The sequence below is a fragment of the Eurosta solidaginis genome, chromosome 3, assembly GCF_040869045.1.
Source record: "Eurosta solidaginis isolate ZX-2024a chromosome 3, ASM4086904v1, whole genome shotgun sequence".
In the NCBI taxonomy this organism is placed as follows: domain Eukaryota; kingdom Metazoa; phylum Arthropoda; class Insecta; order Diptera; family Tephritidae; genus Eurosta; species Eurosta solidaginis.
The window spans coordinates 106,415,032-106,435,040 of record NC_090321.1 but is presented as its reverse complement, the minus strand read 5'-3'; the positions used below and the strand labels follow the sequence as shown (position 1 = coordinate 106,435,040).

The 20,009-nt window shown below is 39.1% G+C and overlaps 1 protein-coding gene across 1 annotated transcript in view; it reads right to left on the bottom strand.

Moving 5' to 3' along the window:
• Positions 1-20,009, bottom strand: part of emp (epithelial membrane protein) — a 631,372-nt gene that overhangs the window by 573,624 nt on the left and 37,739 nt on the right. Inside the window, exon 2 of the mRNA XM_067772914.1 lies at positions 8,734-8,803. Coding sequence (XP_067629015.1) covers positions 8,734-8,803 — 70 coding nt within the window. The remainder of the gene's footprint in view (positions 1-8,733; positions 8,804-20,009) is intronic.

Here is a 20,009-nt window from a genome sequence, read left to right as displayed (position 1 = left end):
CTGTATACAAAAGCTTCATGGTCTACCCACAAAAGAGTCTCTCCACCAGATATCTAGAATGGGTGGAACGGTTGTGAAGAATGCCAATAAAGTCTGCCAGATAACATTCTGTTCGGCAGACTTAACCCAAATGATAGACGCACAAGCAATAATTTTGCCGAAACTAACGAAGTTCTTGCCCACAGTCAGAGTTTCAAGCATCGATCTGTCCCATTTACGGTTAGCCGATCCACAGTATTCGATACCATCGAAAATCGATGTGGTAATCGGCAGCGATAACACCCCGCAAATCCTCACCGAAGGGCTCCTACGGAATGTGAGTGGAACATTACTTGCCCAAAACACAATATTCGGATGGATATTAAGCGGCCCTTTAGCTGAAAAGGTATCAACCTTCAGCACTCATGTCACGGAATGCACCGATGATCACATCAATCAACTTTTGAGACATTTTTGGGAACAGGAAGAAGTTCTCCAAACCCAACGACGATCAGCAGATGATGAATACTGCGAAGCACTATATCGGATAACCACAATTCGTGAGGAAGATGGACGCTACAGAGTCAAACTACCATTCAAATCGGAATTTCCAGCCAATATGGCACTCGGTCATTCACGACCCGTAGCACAACAGCAGTATATCAGCATCGAACGAACCCTCTAAAGAAAACCCGAATTAAGAGATAAATATTTTGAAGTCCTTAATGAATATTTAACCATGGATCACATGGAACCCGCCTCCCAACAAGAGATAATTAGAGATGGCAAATATCTATCATTTTATCTACCCCATCATGCTGTCATAAAACCCGACAGCAAAACCATAAAAGTGCGAGTCGTCTTCAACACATCAAAAATGTCACACTCTGGCAACTCGTTGAACGATGTCCTCCATACAGGCCCCATACTACAAAATGGCTTAATTCTCGTCATACTTAAATGGCGACTTTATAAGTTTGTTTTTAACGGCGAAATGAAGAAGATACAGATTTTCATAGAATCGTTTTTCGAAAACACCCAACTCTGCCGATAGAAGATTTTCGACTAAAAACAGTTACCTTTGGTGTAAATTGCGCGCCATATTTGGTAATTCGAACCCCACACTAACTCGCCCATGACTGTCAAGGCGAATATCCGCTCGCTAAAAACATTTTATTAAACGAAACATATGTTGAACATATTTTGTCAGGCAGTCATAATATACAGTCCACTTTGAACTCCATGACTCAAGTTATCGAAGCCTTAAAATCGGCAGGGTTCCCTTTGAGAAAGATGTCGGCACATCACCCTGAAATTTTAAAACCCGTTCCCGACCCTGACTGCTAGACGTCGACTTTCTTAAATTCCACGATTCGAGTTCCACAAAAACCCTTATAATTAAGTGGAACGCGCTAACCGACACCTTCACCTATACGTACGATCCACCATCAGCAGAAAACACGACTACGAAAAGGCAGATTTTATCAGCAGTTGCGAAACTGTTTGACCCCGCAGGATGGCTATCGCCAATAACGATTCTTGCCAAAATGTTGCTGCAACAACTCTGGATGGAAGGAACGGATTGGGACGAAGACGTGAAGCCCGAGGCTCTCCAAAAATGGACCTCAATATACGAAAATTTACCTCACATCAGAGAAATTAAAATCCCTAGGTGGGTACAGTATTCCCCGGATAAACTCATCCAGCTGCATAGATTTTCGGATGCTTCCGAAAAAGCATTTTGTGCCTGTGTATATTTACGTGTACAAACCCATGAAACTAGTTTTTCATCCCATTTTCTAGCTGCTAAAAGCAAAGCAGCACCCCTTCAAACAGTGAGTCTTCCACGTTTAGAACTCTGTGGAGCAGTCTTACTCTCCAAATTAGTGAAACAGCTCCGAAGTGAGCTGAACCTACCTCAACATGTACTGCAAGCCTCAGGATTTAGTCCAATGTCCATTATGGTGGGAAGGACCAAAGGATATATCTCACCACCCAACTCCCCCCGAATAACGATATGTGGAAGTATTCCACACCCTGCAGGCAGAAAGTATAGACATACTCGACCGGTTTTCGTAATTTTCTCGAGCGCTTAGAGTCGTGGCCTATATGTTGGGGTTTATCAAGATAGCAAGGAAACAGAAAGTTCCAGCCACGCTCAACCTCACCCATGCCGAAGTGAATGATGCCAAAATCAAAATCATCATTCAAACTCAACAGAATCATTACGGAGACACGATAGAGCTGTTTCAAACGTCAGGACCCTTACCCAAAAAGAACACCCTTCTGATGACTCAGGAATCATTCGAGTTTCTGAAAGATTAGCATATGCCATGATTTAATGATCGGCACCCAATTATCAAACCCGAAAACTCCCGATTTTGTTCTCTTCTGTTGGACTTCCTCCATTCGAACCTGCTGCACGCCGACAAATAAAAAGGTTCTCTTCCACTGCAAACCCTGCACCATCTACAAACAGAAGATGAAAACGCAGATAATTGCGGCTTTGCCACCCGAGAGGTCAACATATTCCCTACCCTTTCATACAATAGACGTCTCCCCTTCGCCGAGCTTCGTATGTCAAAGCTTATGTTTGTGTCTTCGTCTGTTTTTCCACAAAGGCTGTTCATTTAGAAGTGTGTTCTGACCTCACCACGAATGCCTTCAATGCAGCCTTTGCCCGATTCACTGGCCGCCGTGGCCTACCCCATCAGATATTTTCTGACAACGGAAAAACGTTCGTCGGCGCACAACGCGTACTACAAAGGGAATTCAACACATTCCTCAAGGAAGTCGCTACAGACGTCGCCGAAAGATATGCAACTCACGGATTCTCATGGTAATTCATCCCACCATACGCCCCACACATGGGTGGTCTAGCGGGAAGCGGCCGTGAAAAGTTTCAAGATACACTTTACGAAGGTAGCAGGAAACCAGAAGTTTTCCTTCGAAGAGCTCACTACCCTCTTGGTACGCATAGAGGCGGTCCTATGTCGAAGATCCAGTGGATCCCCTAGTCCTAACCCCAGGGCATTTCCTACGTGGCGTGCCAATCTTGTCACTGCCGGAGCCAACTGCCGATCATCTCACCCTGGTCAATAAATGGCAGAAACTGAAAACGCTTCATCACCACTTCAGCACACGATGGAAGAACGAGTATCTCAAGGAGTTGCACAAGCGGTACAAATGGAAATGCCCTCAACGCAACATTCAAGTTGGAGATTTAGTCGTGGTAAAGGATGATTTACTACCACCGAACGAATGGCGTTTGGGGCGAGTAATCACTTTACACCCTGAATCGGATAACCATGTTCGAGTTGTGGAATCAAAACCCAAAACGGACTAATAACCCGAAACACTTCCAAACTGCGCGTGCTACCAACTGCCTTGCAGTGCTAACCCTACCTCTGGTACCCTCTGCTTTCATTCCCCCTAACAATCTGAAAATATATATAAGCTATCCTCAGCAATGCCTGAAAAATAAGAATATTTTTTTTCTTTTCTTGCATTTACAGGACCCGCAGAACAACCGAGGGGCCAAAGTGTCGCCTCTGTGGTCAACGTCACGTGTTGAGACAGTGCCGGGCATCCTTAGCGATGCAACCCGAGGAGAGGTACCAGTGTGCGAAAACCCACCGGCACTGCCTAAACTGCTTCGCCATTTCGCATACCACTGGGGCGTGTGACTCCCCGAACAGCTGCCGAAAATGTTCCCTTGGCCACCATACGTTACTGCACCGGGCTCGACAGGAAAACAACGCGGGACGCCAACGCAACGAGCTTCGACGACGAGAGAGGGCAACCCCACGAGCCCCCACGGAAAACCGCCAGAGCGCGGTAAAAAGCCGATCGGCTCGTCAAAAAGACGAAAAACTCCGTAAATTGGTCGAAAAGGCACGGGCGGCCCTTGACAGGGTTGATGCCGCCCTTAACCCATCAATGCGTCGGGCCGTGGGGGGGGGGGGGCATGTTGAAGACATGATCCAGTTTTCGGACTAAGTCCGCCCCCCTCCGTCTGGCAACACCCGGCCAGTGCGGCCAAGCGCAAGTGCAGGTCAGCTGTGCTTGCCGACCAACACCGCGCTCACTCTCAATTTTTTAGTTTACTTAAAACTACCCACGCAAACATATCGATCGTGCCCGTCAACGTTCGCTTAATTTTTATTATATCGCCCACCGCCGTCACGCAGTTTTTTATCTAGTTTAATTGCGTTTCATTAAATATAATATTAATATTTTGGTTTATTCTTTTTACTTGTGAATAAAACATACTTCGAATGTTACTCAATCCCGTTTGCCCTCTTTTCAATTAAATAAAGTGCCTAGTGCAGTAATATTTATACAGAACCCAATCTGATCATTCCGGCATTCAGCGAGAACGATATAATATGCCAAGTTTCAATACTACAGGCATAAATTGATAGAACAAATAGTTTAAGAAGCCAAAAGGAAAACTGCCTCTTCATTACTTTTAAGACGCCTCATCGGGAAGCATCATCGCAGACAATTAGCAGATGGATATAGCAAGTCATGCAGGAAAGTGGACTGGACATAAATCAGTTTACAGCGCATAGCACGCCTCATGCAGCTACTTCAGCGGCGTTTAGAAATGGGGTGGATGTTGAAACCATCCGCAAGGCGGCAGGATGGACGATAAAATCTGATACATTCGCCACATCGGACATCATTAATGAAGCAAAGTTTGCTGTTCCTATCTTTAATATGAAAGCCAAATAAATAGAAATTTGAAGTAAATAAAAAACTGTATGACAAATCTCATGAGTTTGTTAATAACTACGAATTATTGATTGAGGACGAGACAGTGTGGTATAATTGTACGATCAAACGAACTTACCTGAAGTGAAGTTCGATCGTAATTTTACTAGCTGTGTCGTCCGAAGATATCAAACCCAAAATTCCAAATGAAGACGTAATATTCATGAGCAATTTTTGTAAGCTCCCTTATTTCGATTTGTCGGCATTTGTAAACTTAATGAAGAAAAGATGGCGACTCAGGTAAGGGGTTGAACTGAGGTAGGAATTCTATAAAATTCTTTTAGAATGGTGAAATGTTGTGGCTAGATCTGGCAACTGACGTTACTACGATTTATTGATATCTTCGGACGACACAGCTAGTATAACTTAAGGTAAGTTCTTCAGGTAAGTTCGTTTGATCGTACAATTATATAAGTGGTTCTGTGCATAACCAACAGAGTTATAATTTCGACTGTCCACTTTAATTTTGTTTGTGTGATTCTCATTTTTACTAGTTCTAACGTGAGAGTTATCCCGCTGCTTCGCCCAACAATCTCGTTCTCTATGTCCCAGCTTCTGACAGTAAAAACATTTCAATGAGCTGCTTCTTCCACGAGATCTGTCTCTTCGATTGTTTTCGAACTTCAGTTTTCTGCTTTTCCTAGCATTATGTTGTACTTGGCGCTGCTTTCAGCTTATGTACTGCACCCGCTCTCACTACATCCAGCGCCAACTGATATGAGTTATCAAAGGTCTTCAACTCTCGCCCAGTAGTCGATTTTGAATTTTATGATTGTTTAAACCACAAACGAATTTGATGAATAATGCATTGTCCAAAAATGCGCAAAATTCGCACTCTTGAGCTAATTGTGACTAATTCTAGTGGTGAAGGTAGCTTATATATGTAGAAGTTAAACAAAAGCGGGGATAGGATACTACCCTGTGTTACTGCTTGTTTAATTGTTCTGGGTTTAGATTTTATGTTTCTGAATTGCAGCGATGCTTGCCGAACAAACAGATAATTTTCGGTTCACCTTTTGAGAATTGGAGGAAGGGAGGACCCTTCCAAGTCTTGCAGTAACGTGCCGTGGTTGACCGTATCAGAAGCCTTTGACTGGTCTAGCGCAACGAGTACTGTCCTTTGATGGGGTTTTTATCCGCAATTTATTTGCGTGTTAATGGCGTTCAGCGCGGTGGTAGTGCTATGTGGTTTTCGAAAGCCATGATGATGATTGGCAAGACGCAAATTTGCAGTAAAATAGGGAAGCAGACTGGCTTCAAGTGTCTTGGCTACTGGCGATAGGAGAGATATCGGACGATAAGAATCTCATATGTTAGCTAGCTTCCCAAGCTATAATAGCGGAACCACCCAGGCCATTTTCTATTTTTCGGGGATGACGAAGGCGGAAAAGGACAGGTTGAAGACATGCGCTAGATTATTAAATCCCTCTTTACCAATTTTTTTAAGCATTGGCATCACTATGGCGTCTGGGCCTACTGCTTTAAATAGTTTGCATGAACGATGGCATCTTCAACCTCTTTGGCGGTGATGGTAATTGAGGACGCGCTGTGTTTATGCATGTGTGCGCGTCGGTTGGCCCGCCGTCTGGCTTTGTCAACCATACATTGCATTACATATTGTAGGCAGAAATCGGCCGCGCATTTTTTCGAATCCGACAGCACTTTATAGCCAAAGGAGATGGAAAATTTGTCATTGTGCTTAGCCGGGTTTGATAGGGACTTTACGATGGACCATAGCTTACCTACACCGGCAGATAAGTTATAATTCCTTAAGTGCTCCTCCGATTTCGCCCTCTTGTGTTCGTCCACAAGCAATATGATGCGTTGGTTTATATTACTTATTTGGAGGTCCCTTAGGATCGTGCTGTCTTATGAGGTCACGTCCTCTCGCTACAGTTGCGGTCTCCGCTGGAAAATGTGGCCGGATTTCCGGGATTCTTCCGGCGGGAATAAAACGAGCCGAAGCTGATTCAATGACCTTGCGGAAAGCATGCTCCCCTTGACGGGCATCAGTCGGGATAGGGATGGCAGCAAAACGATTGTCAGTATAAGTTTTGTAATCTTCCCCCTTTCCTTTTTTAAAATTAATGGAAGTGCGTTTTCCAGTAGTGGTGAAGTCGGCAGATCGCTCGAGCGAAAGGAGTATGGGTAGGTGGTCGGATGCCAATGTTACCATGGGCTGTCAGTTGTCGCAGTTTACGATTGATATATCTGGCGTACTTCAACAGCTTCCTACGAGTGGGCCCGTCCCCTTTTATCGTGCAGAACGTGGTTTCTTCTATTTGGTTCGCCAACATCTCGCCCCTGCTACCCGCTCTTAGGTTGGAATGCCATAGATCGTGGTGGGCATTGAAATGGCCTAAGATAATGCGATTATATCTAGTGAGTTATGCGCTGATGTCAGGGCAGTGTCCACTGTGGCAACAAGTGACAGGAGGGATGTAGATATTGATGATTTATAAATTTATAATTTATAAATTTAGCCTCTTGGATGGCAGCAATGCGGATGTTGTACCGCTTCATAAAATCAACTACCTCCGTGATCTTCCCAGTTAACCCATTACAGTTTAACTGCAGTATTCTGAAGTGCAACAGGGAAGACGTCGTCACTCTGGGGGTAAGTGACGGGTGAATTGCGGGAGGCCAGTACGCAAGTGCTGTTGTGGCCCTACTGGACGTCCCTGGGTAAGCACTGGTGTAGTTGGGTTTGCGGCCTGGCAGCATGACGCGATGAAACCCGTCGGGGGTTTGCCGTCTCTGAGACCAGAACATCTAGGAAAGTGGCACCGTCCATGGAAGGAACTGCATTGGCCAGATGTCGCAAAGATATATATTCATTGCTGGCAAACGGGGAACAAGGCGCAGACTACGGGACGCCCTTGAAAATGAACAGCAGGGTGCCACAAAAGATTTGTAAAAGTTGCGAGGACGACGGGTCTTGGGGTCTAGCCCAGAACATCCGGTCCGGTGCAACCGTACCTTACACGTGACACACAGCCAAGAGTGTGACCGTCCTAAAAACACTCTTTTCCGGCAAACGCAGCAAAACCATTTCTCTGGACCGAGGTCAGGTCTAGGTCCCGGAGTGGGTTCGATACCTTCCCGAGCAGGAGAATATGGCGCAGTTCCGCTGCAAGGATCTGCTGGGAGGATGACAATTTGTGGCAGGGACGCAAAAAATTAAATGGGGTTACATTGAAATGACAGCCTTGGTCGGAAAAAAACCCGAGTCGCTCCGGTACATAGAGTCGGCTGCCTTGGGAAGCGGATTGTTTGTAATTTTTGTTACTTTAAAAAGTCTTACAAAAATAATTATTTATGATTCATAGAGGTTTACGTCACTCATAATTATAGTAGTAAATTTTAATTTGTTCATATTGCAAGGTGATAGTTTCGACTTTTACAAATATTTATTATAATTACTACATCTCTGACTTAATTTAATTAAACAATTTTTTAATTTAATTGTTTAGCCCAAATTTTAGCACCTTAAACGATTATGCACTTATCTCAAGATTTTGAGGGTGCATTCGTAAATCTGACTTAAAATTTGGAGTCAGCGCCCATAAATACGTGTTGCCAAATGAGCTTAGTCCAATGAAGGACAACTCCCTTTTTGTGCGGCGGTGTTATCGTAACCCCCTTCTAGTTCCGCGAAAATAGCCATCTCTTTATATTTTATTTAAAGCAGGTGATATTGGTGAACATTATTAATGTTTGTAGGAAAACTACCTCGGGTTTCGGAGGTATATAAAAAATAAATCTATTTTATTTTATTTTAAAACACTCTAATGTACATGTGTTCTTTATATGTTATCAAATCGATTTTCAAATATAAGTGTTGTGAAAGTTCTGCGCCAAACGAAGAAGTTATATTAAAATTCGACGAAAGTTTAACAACTCCCAATTAACAAGAAAGCAAGCAATTATCAATAAGTAAAGAAATAATAAAATATATTATGGAACAGGTTTACTTACACCATTTTCTTAAATAAGTACTGTAGAGTTTGGTACACAACTTGTGCTTTCGGCCCTGCATTGCAGTTTCCTGGAAAAACAAAGTTGGAAAACACATGTAACTAAAATCGTAAACGATGTTTAAATAAAATGATGCTGGGTATAAAATGCTTTTAAGTTTTTGGCACATATTTATGCCATTATCTGATGCCATTATATGACACCTACATATATATTATGTTTAAAAAATTTCGGTGAAAACACGCTATTATATTTTACACGGCTGAGCACGCCTTGTCGGCTTGACTCAAGATCTTATGTTTATAAGGATGAGGCGGGAGGGAGAATGGAGCTGCAAGCTAAGGAAGATAAAAGCGCTACAAGCGATGCGTCGGATTCGAGGAGCGAGAGTAGCAGAGAGCGTACGAGCTCCATTTGAGAAAGAGATCTATCTAACAGTTCAGTCCCGCACTACGAATTGCCCAGCGCTTAGCAGCAGTAGTCGCTCTAACGGACCTGAATAGTATTAGCTTGGAATGGGCGTATGATGCAGTTCAAGAGCTTTGCTGTGAGAAAGCCACGTACTGCAACCGGTATGAATAGGGAAAAGCTTCGGGTAGCTGAATGTAAATTTAAAGTTCGGCCGGAGGCAACAAGTTTGCTTTCAAGATGCAGGAAGTCTCAGGACTGTGAGGCAGACCAGCTACTGACAAGACAAGTGGGTCTAAAGCTGTAGGGCAGATGGACGCCGCTAGCAAGGTAGCAACCATCTCAGAAGCTGAAAGTCAGAGAGAGGAAGTCAAAAGTGTCAATTTGCAAACAACGGGCGTGAAAGTATGTGATAAGCCAAATGGAGGTAACACTAAAGCGCTGATTTTATTGGAGGGGCCAAAACGACGCAGCACTGTTCCCGATAATTGAGTGCCATTTCTAGGCAGTCCCTGACTATGGCGTTACATACATATATCTTGCATGCGTTCTAAACGTTTCTCACGCTGCAATGCATTCGACACTTTGCTTATGTCGTAAGTATGAATGTGTTTATGATAAGCACTGTCAACATAATTACGTTCCAACACAGGCAGGCAAGCAAGCGAAGCGCGTGCGATATATGAGCCACGCTTATACACCAGCGACCATGCGAACGGTTGCTATGTACAAACGTTTACATAGCTCATGCAATATGTATGTACGTATGATTAGTATATAGGAACTTTAATACATAAGAATTTGTTTAGAATATTTTAGTATAAATAATCCGAAATTTACTGAATAAAGTCAATTTAATCTTGGTGCCGCTTAAATGGCACTACTCAGAATTTAATTCTTTACTTTACCATCTTACAATGGCGCTGATTAGTCGTATCAATCCCTTTGGTCAGATGTCTACCGAAAGGTGGGCTGGGGAATACGCTGCGACGTCTCAGATTCAGAACCTAAATATACCGACAAAGGATTGGAAAGTACATAATGGATCTCGACCTCCAAATAGAACAGAAGACGCAGCTTCGAAAAATGTCCTGGAGCATTGGCAGAAAACGTTTCTGGGCTCAGCGCGCGGCTACTTCGCACACCACCAAGGGAGTGAAAGAAGAAGGAATTTTGGGTGTATATTGAGTGGGTCAGAGAATCGACCAACATCTATTTTTCGTATCCCGAAATAGTATGGGGGCTCACCCCTTAGTTTTTTTTTAGACAAAATTTTTATTTTTTTATGAAGCTGGACCTGGGGTTTTCACTGGGAATAGCAAGAGACTAAGAAAGAGATAAAATAAGACGAAGATAGAAAGATAGGAACAGGTGAATGGGGAAGGGAGAGGGAGCAAGAGAAAGAAAGAAGGGATGGAAAGAACAGAGAGGGAGAAAGAGACGTAGAGAGAGTGGAAGGCTGACGGAGGAGAGAATAAAAGGACAAAGAAAAGGTGGAGAGGAAGGGAGGTAAGACGTAAAAAATTCTTAAAAGATACGCAGATAGGCCAAATAAAAGCACAACGGCGTCTGCTGGTTCTGTTAGTATACTTTATGTAAAGAAAACTTCTCAAATACTACAACAAAAAAAAGCTATATCACCTCAAATATTTAAAATAGTAAGATCCCAAAACGTAATTTTCAAAGAAGCTTACTTTTTTCACGGAACTCCTCAATTAAGAAAATTATTTTATTGATGTGTTGCATTGATTTAAAGTTTTTTATTGTGACGACTATTAGCAACACTAAGGGATACTATCATCTCTAAACCTATACTAAGCAGTCACTTGTATCTTTTTTTTTTTTTTTTTTTGCGGGGAGGCTGAAAAATGCCTAATGCACCATAATTGCTGCCGTCGCAGCAACCGTGTGTCCGTAGACTAAAAAACAGCCCCGTTCTGGAACCGTCGCCCACCCCGGCACCACTTTCGCATTACTTCAGGGTGGCGTTCCATATTTCTCATTTTTTAAGAGCTTACTGTTGTCCCTGCGTCCAGGTTCCCGCTATTTGCTCTGAGTGTCCATTTAATCGCCACTGCTTCGCATGCGCATTTCTCTGCGCTCCCTCTCAGCATCCATCAGGAATGTCATTACTATGGCGTGTCATTACTATAAATGCCATTTTGCTCACTGCAGTCCAGCATTCTTTCCTGCTGCACATATGTGAAACTAAATTTCTCGTGGTAGGTTCCTCCCCAAAGACTCCATGCAAGGTGAGTCTTTCTTCGTGGAAACGGGGGCAGTAGAACATGACGTGTTCTGCGTTTTCTAACTCTGTGGTACACACTGGGCAATGAGGATCTTCCTCTATCCTACGCTTCCATAAATACTCTTTGAAACCGCCATGTCCACTCATTATCTGCGTGAGATGGTAGTTCAGTTCGCCGTGCTTCCGCTCATTCCATTGAGCTACGTTCCAAACTAGTGTGAAAGTCCAACGCCCTTTACTCGGGGCCTCCCACCGTTCTTGCCACTTAGCTATTGTTTGTGTCCTTGCTCTTTTCTTGTCTTCTTGTCCTGTATTGATCAGCCATTCCTTTATTCTTGCTACGGCGTCATTACATAATGCTTGAAGCAGGTCCAGTTTCTTGGTCACTTGTATCTACATACACAAATCAATCATTATGTCTACACATATGTAATACAACAGCGGAGAGATACTCACAAAAGTATGCAATCATCAGCAAAGTAGTTCTCACACATACACATGCATATTTCTGAAATATTCACAAAAGTATGCAATGTTCAGCGAACTAGTAAATTCTTGAAGAAGAAACGCCTAGAAGTATGTGAAAGAGGAAACCGAAGAGTATAAAAGCAGCATAAGCTTAGGCATCAGCGAACCAGTTTGATTTAAGCACGCTATTGGTTGTTGTTGTTGAATGACGTTACTAAAAAGGATAGCCACCCATTGCCAAAAATTGACGACACACTGGCCTCGCTATCTGGTACGAAATGGTTTTCCACACTGGACTTAAAAAGCGGCTACTGACAAGTGGAAGTAAAGGAGGAAGACAAAGAGAAAACAGCCTTCAGTGCCGGTGATGGTCTTTGGGAATTTACGGTAATGCCCTTTGGACTATGTAATGCGCCAGCTACTTTCGAGAGACTCTTGGATCGGGTATTGAAAGGACTACATTGGAAAACATGCTTGGTGTACCTGTACGACATCATCGTATTAGGCAAGGACTTTGATGAACATCTTAAAAACTTAGAGGAAGTTTTCCAGAGAATAGCTGGCGCTGGTCTGAAAATAAGTCCCAAAAAGTGTTCGCTGTTTAAAAAGCAAGTAAATTATTTGGGTCACAAAATAACGACAGAAGGCATCTGTACTGCGAATGAAAAGATAGAGGCACTGAATCTGCATGAATTGAGAAGTTTCCTTGGGCTGTGCACATATTACCGCCGATTTGTACCAAACTTTTCCATCGACTAGTGGTGACAAAACGCCTCCTATAGCATATCCACTCGCATCTGTATCTAGAGTAAACGTTGATCTTGGAATTGGATATGCCAACATAGGGGCAGTGCACAAACGCTCCTTCAATGCTTGGAAAGTCACTTCTTGCTCCTTCTTCTTCTTCGATTCAAAAGCTTTATTTTTCCTTGAAAGCTCATGTGAATGTGAAAAGCTAGTGGAAATGTTTTCCTGGAACTGTTCACAATTAATTACTACTTCAGCCTCATATAATAGATTTCGTTATTATAGATTGGTTATGTCGAAATAGAAAGGTAGCTAGGTAGCGTATCCGATGTTGGATCGGCTAAAGGTTATTTTTTTGAAGCGCTCCCAAAGGCCGCTTACGTAGTAAGGTGTTCTGCGCAGAAATATTGTGAACCGCGTAGCCTGTGTTAAATTGGCCAAGGGCCATTTTTTGAAGAGCACTCGATTGCGATTTATGCGGAAAGATCTTTTGCGCAGAAATACTGTGGATCGCGTAGACAGTGTTGGATCGGGTAAGTGTTGTTGTGCAGAGATGTATAAAGTACACTCAGAGAAAAACGCCGTTCTAAAATCCAGCACCACCGGACTCAACTCAAGCTTTTCATGTTCTTACTTTTTTGTTCTTGAAAAACGAACGACCTGTTCTTAAAACAACAACCTTGTTCTTGAACTGACACCATTTTCTTGAAAAAAGAACGGCCGGTCTTAAAATATGAACAAATGTTCTATTAATGAGAACGATGTTCTTAAATCAAGCCCAAGTAAGAAAAACGGTACAATTCGTGTGCTCTACAATGTTAAACACACCATTTGGCACCAGATATCAAGCAGTTGTAGTGGCCCAGCGGCTATGATGTTGCGCTTGCGATCGTGTTGCGCGAGTTCGATCACCGCCAAACTCTGAATTTTTTAAAACAATTTTTTTTTTGTTCTATTTTTTTAACTCTTATTTTTCGTTCAGTTCTATTACATATCCACAGGTAATTCTCAAACTTGTTATGAAATGTTTTAAGTATATATGCAGATTACATCTTTAAATAAGAATAATTTCTCAATAAGCGAACGGTATGAGAAAATGCTTATTATGCATTTTTTCTTAAACTTTTGAATTTTAATAACAATTTTTTTGTTGTAAATATTCTTTATTTATGATAAAAATATTATTATTAATAAAAATTAAATAAATATATTTAAAAAAATACTTTCCCTCCCACCAAAGATCAAGCACGAACCGTTCTTAAATTGAGACCGAAAAATGTTAAATCGGCCCCAAATCGTTCTCGAAGCGTGAGAACGAAAAATCCTAAATCAAGCCCAAGTAGTGTTTGAAATGAGCACAGAAGGTTCACACATCAATACCAAAGTGGTCATAAAATACGAACGGTGTGCTTGGAAAAACTGTTCTTAAAACAAGCCCATCGGTCACAAGTTAAGAAAAAACGTACTTAACAGACTTTTGTCAACGAATGTTCTTAATTTGGAACTTGTTTCGTTCGTTTTAGAACGATTTTTTCTCTGAGTGTAATAAAAAAATACCGGAGATGTGTATTTTTTATGACATCTTGTGAGATTTTCCATTATTTATGTTGTTGGGATTACGTGGTTCGGGGATTTTGTAGGTCGGTATTGTGTTATACACTCATTTAGGATTTGCCATGTCGATTCAAAATGAAAAGCTATTAACTTGAGAATAACGTTGGTACCCTATACAGCCGTTCACAGCAAAAGGCAGTAAAATACACTTACTGCCTGTTAGGAATTTAATGCCAATAAATTTCCGAGAGTACAATTTAGTCATTAACGAATGAAATACTCATTTAATATTCACAGTGAAAAATTTCCCAAATAAAAATTAAATTTTCTCCCATTTTACTTTTTACACTTTACTGCCTTTTTGCTATGGATGGCAGTATAAGCAGTTACGTCCTTGACCCGGCAACTTTGCGAGTTCCACAAAAAGCTTATTTAACGAATGTGTTAATGTACATCGTATACAATTTAGCTTAATGATTTTTTTATTGTATTCGTATGTTTTTATGTACATATTACATGATTGAAGGTTTTTATGTACATATGTGTCTATATATGAGTTTTTATGATATGCCAATTTACATTCTTATGACGTTTTCATCGAGGTTGTCACTCAAGTTTATAAAATTTAACTCTTAATTTTTCGTCAAAGCTAAATAATTTGAAATTTCATTGGTTTTTTCGACTTTGCTTTTTAAGGTTTTTTCATGACCTACTAAAAAAAATTTCATTTGATTGTAAAAATACATATGAAAATTTTTGAAAAAAACCTTAAAAATCAGTCGAAAAAAAGTCAAAAAATGAAATTTCGCGGGCTCGAAAATAATTGTTTTGGGTATGCGTAGAGGAACTTTTTTTTCTGAGCTCAAATCCTATCGAAAAATCGATGGCGCGATATCGGTTAATAAATCGACCCAGTCTAATGTACATACCTGTGATATGCGAATAGCTCAAAAATGAATATATAAATTATATTGTTTGTTATTTTTAAACCAGAACCGGACACGATAATATGCAGACTGAAGACTTACTTTGTAAAATTGTCATATTAAATCAAATAATTCGCTACCGCGTTAACACAACAAAAACATCAAAGACATGCAAGTATTGGTTATTGCTTGTGCTGAGGTGTGCTAGACGCTAAGTCAGCACTTCAGCGCAAGCAACATCTTTGTAGCGGATGCGCATGCAATGGCTTGTTGTGCTCAACTTCGCTTGTGAAGCAAAATTTACTTTTGCTTAATGTGAATTTTTATTTATTGATTGCAAAACAGGAAGTGCAAAATATTAATAAGGTTTATTATTACTTCAAAATTAATTGGAATTTCATTTACTGTGGGAACCACAAAATAATTAAAAAGCTTTTTGTAAGGTAGGCAAAAATGTAGCCAAAAAGGTAAGTGAATTTATTATGTGTTAACTCCTCCGCCCTTAAACTCGAGCGTCCTCGAACGATGAGTTTACGTAAAATTTAGGCAGGTCTTCAATCCCTACATAAATGGTGCTCTGGTTTGATATTTGAACTTTATTTCTTTTAAATTTTTTAGTAATTTCATTACAATTGTGAATACAATAATTATTATAGAAATTGTGTAAACTGATATAAATATAGTGTTTTTCTTTCTTAAAATTGATATTTCTTTTACTTCATTTAATTGTAGTTCCTTAATTGAGTCTAGAGATAACATTTCTTCCATTTTATTATTTGTTGCCCTTGGCTGTAATATAGCCGGCAAAGGAGTTCCTTATAGTTATTTCTTTTGAAAAATATATTTTGTTATTTATTTCTATACTTGTGTTGACATGTTTAATTAAATGTGAACCTTCAAGTTCTATACTTTCATTTTCAAATTTTACATTAACATTAAAATTATTTAGAAAAATTATGTCATCTGAAATCATTTCTACTGATTTTACATGTTGGTTATTTATTTTAGTACAATTATTTTTTTTACTTTTTAGCAGGTGTGATATGCACGTGCCAACCGTAATATTTTTTCCAATATCTCTTGAACAAATTGATAAATTCATATATGATTTACAATTTTCTGTTTTTCCATAAATTTTATTTTCACATGTCAAAAATGACTTATACTCTATTTTATTAATGCTTTCTCCTATTTTTATCGGTCTTATTTCTAAAGCTCTACAGTCGATTTTTTCTGTTGCAGGTAAACTTATAACGTAAATAAGACTTTCTTTATTTGAAGCAATTTTTATTTCTGCAAACTCTAGTGCTTCGTCTATATTTATAAAAAGTATATTTTCATTTTCTAAAAAACTTTTCGTTATATCCATTTCCTTATTGGATAAAATGTATGTGTTGACTATATTTGATTTTGCCCAGTGAATGGCATAAACTATATTAATAAGTTCTTCCTTCAAAATTTCTAACTTGAATTTTATTTGCAATACAATTTCATTATCTATTTCTTTATCTTCCTTCACTATTTTAGATATTTTATTAATATTTTCAATGATTTCGTTTATTTTTTCGTAGCTTAATTTATTTATGACAACTTGCCTATTATTATTTTCTAAACCATTATTCATTTTTTCGGTGAGCATTTCGAAGTCGCTGTGGTCTGGATTTCCAGCTATCCATTTCCACGCTGAACCTATGAAGTCTAATGATCTTTTATTGCTATGTTTGACTACCCTAGTTCTATCTAGATAAATTATCGATTGTGTGACAAGTGATATGAGGATTAGCTTTAGGGGATGGTTTGGTAGCTGTTCATTGATTGCTGTCTCTAAGTGATTTATAGTATCGTCATAGTCTTGTAGTTCTATAATATGTATGATTTTAAAGGTTCCTATTTGTAATTTCGCTGCTCCGCAGTCTATTGTTACAAGTTGAGATGACGAGTAGTCCAATATCTGGACGTTCGCGATTATTGGTACGACCATCGCGATCAGTCTAAAAATTTTATAATAAAATTAATTGGAATAATGTGCAATTTATTTTAATTGTTCAAATTTTGTCTCCTATTTATGCCTAATTCCTATAACCTTTTAGGTCATACCTACTCGTAAATTTTTCGAATTTTGATTTTTAGTTTCCCTCTTCTTTATTCCGAAAAAAAAAATGTTTTTCTTTTTTCGAAAGAGAAAACTTAAAAGTCCAATACTAACTTAGATGCAAGTTGATTAAAAAGGAGAAAAGAAAAAAATGAGAAAAATTAAAAAAATTTTTTTTTCATTTTTCTCTTTCCCTTTTCCCTTTTATTTTCAAAATTTTTTTTTTTTTTGTTTTTTTTTTGTTTAACAATTTTTTGATTTTTTGTTTTTACTTTTGTTTTATTAGGCTCTTATGAACCACTTTGCCCGATTCTGTTATGACCGTTGATGTGTTGTTCTCCTTAACTATCTCTTTTATATAGCGGGGGGGTTAGTTTGGTACCGTATCGTTTATTGATTTTAATGTAGACGGTCTGACCTGGGATATAGTCCTTACAGGGTGTCCTATGTTTTTTATGGTATTGCAGATGTTTTTCCTGTGTATCTTTCAGTCTCTGTATGTTATTTCGTCTTGCTGCTTCGTATTGTTCAGGTTTAATGTGAATTCTACGTCCGAAAAAGTTTTCTATAGGTTTCTGTCCTGTTTCTGTTGTTGAGTGAATTGAGAAATTGTATTCGTAAATGGCTCTGTCGAGTAATTCTTCAAAAGTCCTGTCTATGTTTTCGGGTTTTAAACACCTTAATATTTCTGCAAGGGTTGAATGGAAACGTTCGACCTGTCCATTGGCTTTGCTTGTGTGTGGTGGGGTTTTGTAGATTTTAATTCTCAACTGATCTTCTAGCAGGAAAGTTATCGAATGGGAGTTAAGTGACTTTTCATTGTTTGTGACTGTTTGGGGTACTCCAAATATGAAAAGGATTTGTCATAAAGGCTCGCGTATGTCTTCCGTTGATCTAGATTTAACTACTCTTGCTTGTGCGCCAATTATATTGTTTGTTATTTTTAAACCAGACTCGGACACGATAAGATGCAGACTGAAGACTTACTTTGTAAAATTGTCATATTAAATCAAATAATTCGCTACCGCGTTAACACAACAAAAACAACAAAGACATTCTTGTGCTGAGGTGTGCTAGGCGCTAAGTCAGCACTTTAGCGCAAGCAACAGTTTGTAGCGGATGCGCATGCAGTGGCTTGTTGTGCTAATTCTTTGAATTAGCTCAACTTCGCTTGTGAACCAAAATATAGTTACTTTTGCTTAATGAGAATTTTTATTTATTGATTGAACAACAGGAAGTGCAAAATATTAATAAGGTTTATTATTACTTCAAAATTAATTGGAATTTCATTTACTGTGGGAACCACAAAAGAATTAAAAAGCTTCTTGTAAGGTAGGCAAAAATGTAGAGTGTAAAGGTAAGTGAATTTATTATGTGTTAACTTATACAAAGTTTTAGGCCAATCAAAAAAGATTTAGAGGTGGCGCAAAGGGCTTGAAATCCTGAAAAATCACGAAGTTACAGGGCAAAATATATATTGCTTTCGACAAACAAATATGAAGGGTAAATTAAGTCTGTGCAAATGTGTTTATCAGTGAATCGTGGTATTTGGGTAAAAAACGCTCAAATAAGCTTTTTTATACACAAATACATATATCCCTTGAAGCCAAACTTGAAGTTTATTTATTCAAAAATTATACACATATATTTTTTTATAAATTTTCTTTCGAAATGCGTGATGCCACAACAAATTTAAGCCTGCTCTGTAACTTGTTCTTGCAACAAGCTTGTCGAAAAAAATTAAAAAAAAAGTATAAAAAAATTAAAATATATATTTTAAAATTTCAAACAACTACAAAAAATTTCTTTGACGTTTTCTTATTAAAACTATACTGCTCTTGAATGAACAAATTTTGAATAATAGGTTTTTTTAAATAGATAAATTGCGGCACTTTGCATTGGGATGGAAAACCACTTCCAGAAATAACAGGTCGTGAAAATGTGAAACGACTTCCAGTTGTTGTTACTTACAGGAATGGCGAACAATTAATAGGAGCTCCAAAATTATATACTGCAACAGGCGCGGAAATAGCTGATACGTTGTATGAACTGTTATTTGAAAGGGATCTGAAGGATGATATTGTGGCCTGTTGTTTTAATACGACATCGGTTAACACATGCGTTATAAAAGGAGCTTAAACGTTATTAGAAAAAAAACTTGAGCGAAAACTTTTGCATCTACCTTGGTGTCATCATATCTATGAAGTTCTGCTGAGAGTTATTTTCCAGTAAATACTAGTAAGGACGTTCAGTTATTTCGGCGATTTGAAGAAAATTGCGAAAACACCGACAAAAATAGTTTTAGAGATTTGCTACAAAATAATGAATTGAAATTACCTTTAAGCGATAGCAAAGACACTATTTCAAAAAACCCTTAAAGGAATAGTTGAAAAAGCAAATAGTAAGAGATTACTATGGGGAATTATTGGAATTAACGTCTATATGTCTAGGAGCAAGTGATGGCATAAATTTTCTTACACCAAAGCCCACCCATCATGCTCGGTGGATGTCTAAGGCATTGTATTGCTTAAAAATCTATTTATTTCGTGAACAGTTTAAACTAACGGAGTATGAAGATAATTCGATATTATAAAATTCTATGTTAAGCTTTGGTTTTACTGTACCAATCCTCATAGAGCACCTCTTCAAGACTTATCTTTTATTAAAGAAATTTATAAATAGAGAAATGTTAATAAAAAATGTCTGACATTGCAATAAAAGAGTTTTGTAACCACCCATGGTACCTGTCTGAAGAATGTATTGCATTGGCATTGTGATTTGATGACGTCTCTTGTACCATGGAGAAAAAGATTGCGGAAAAAATCAAAAGCAT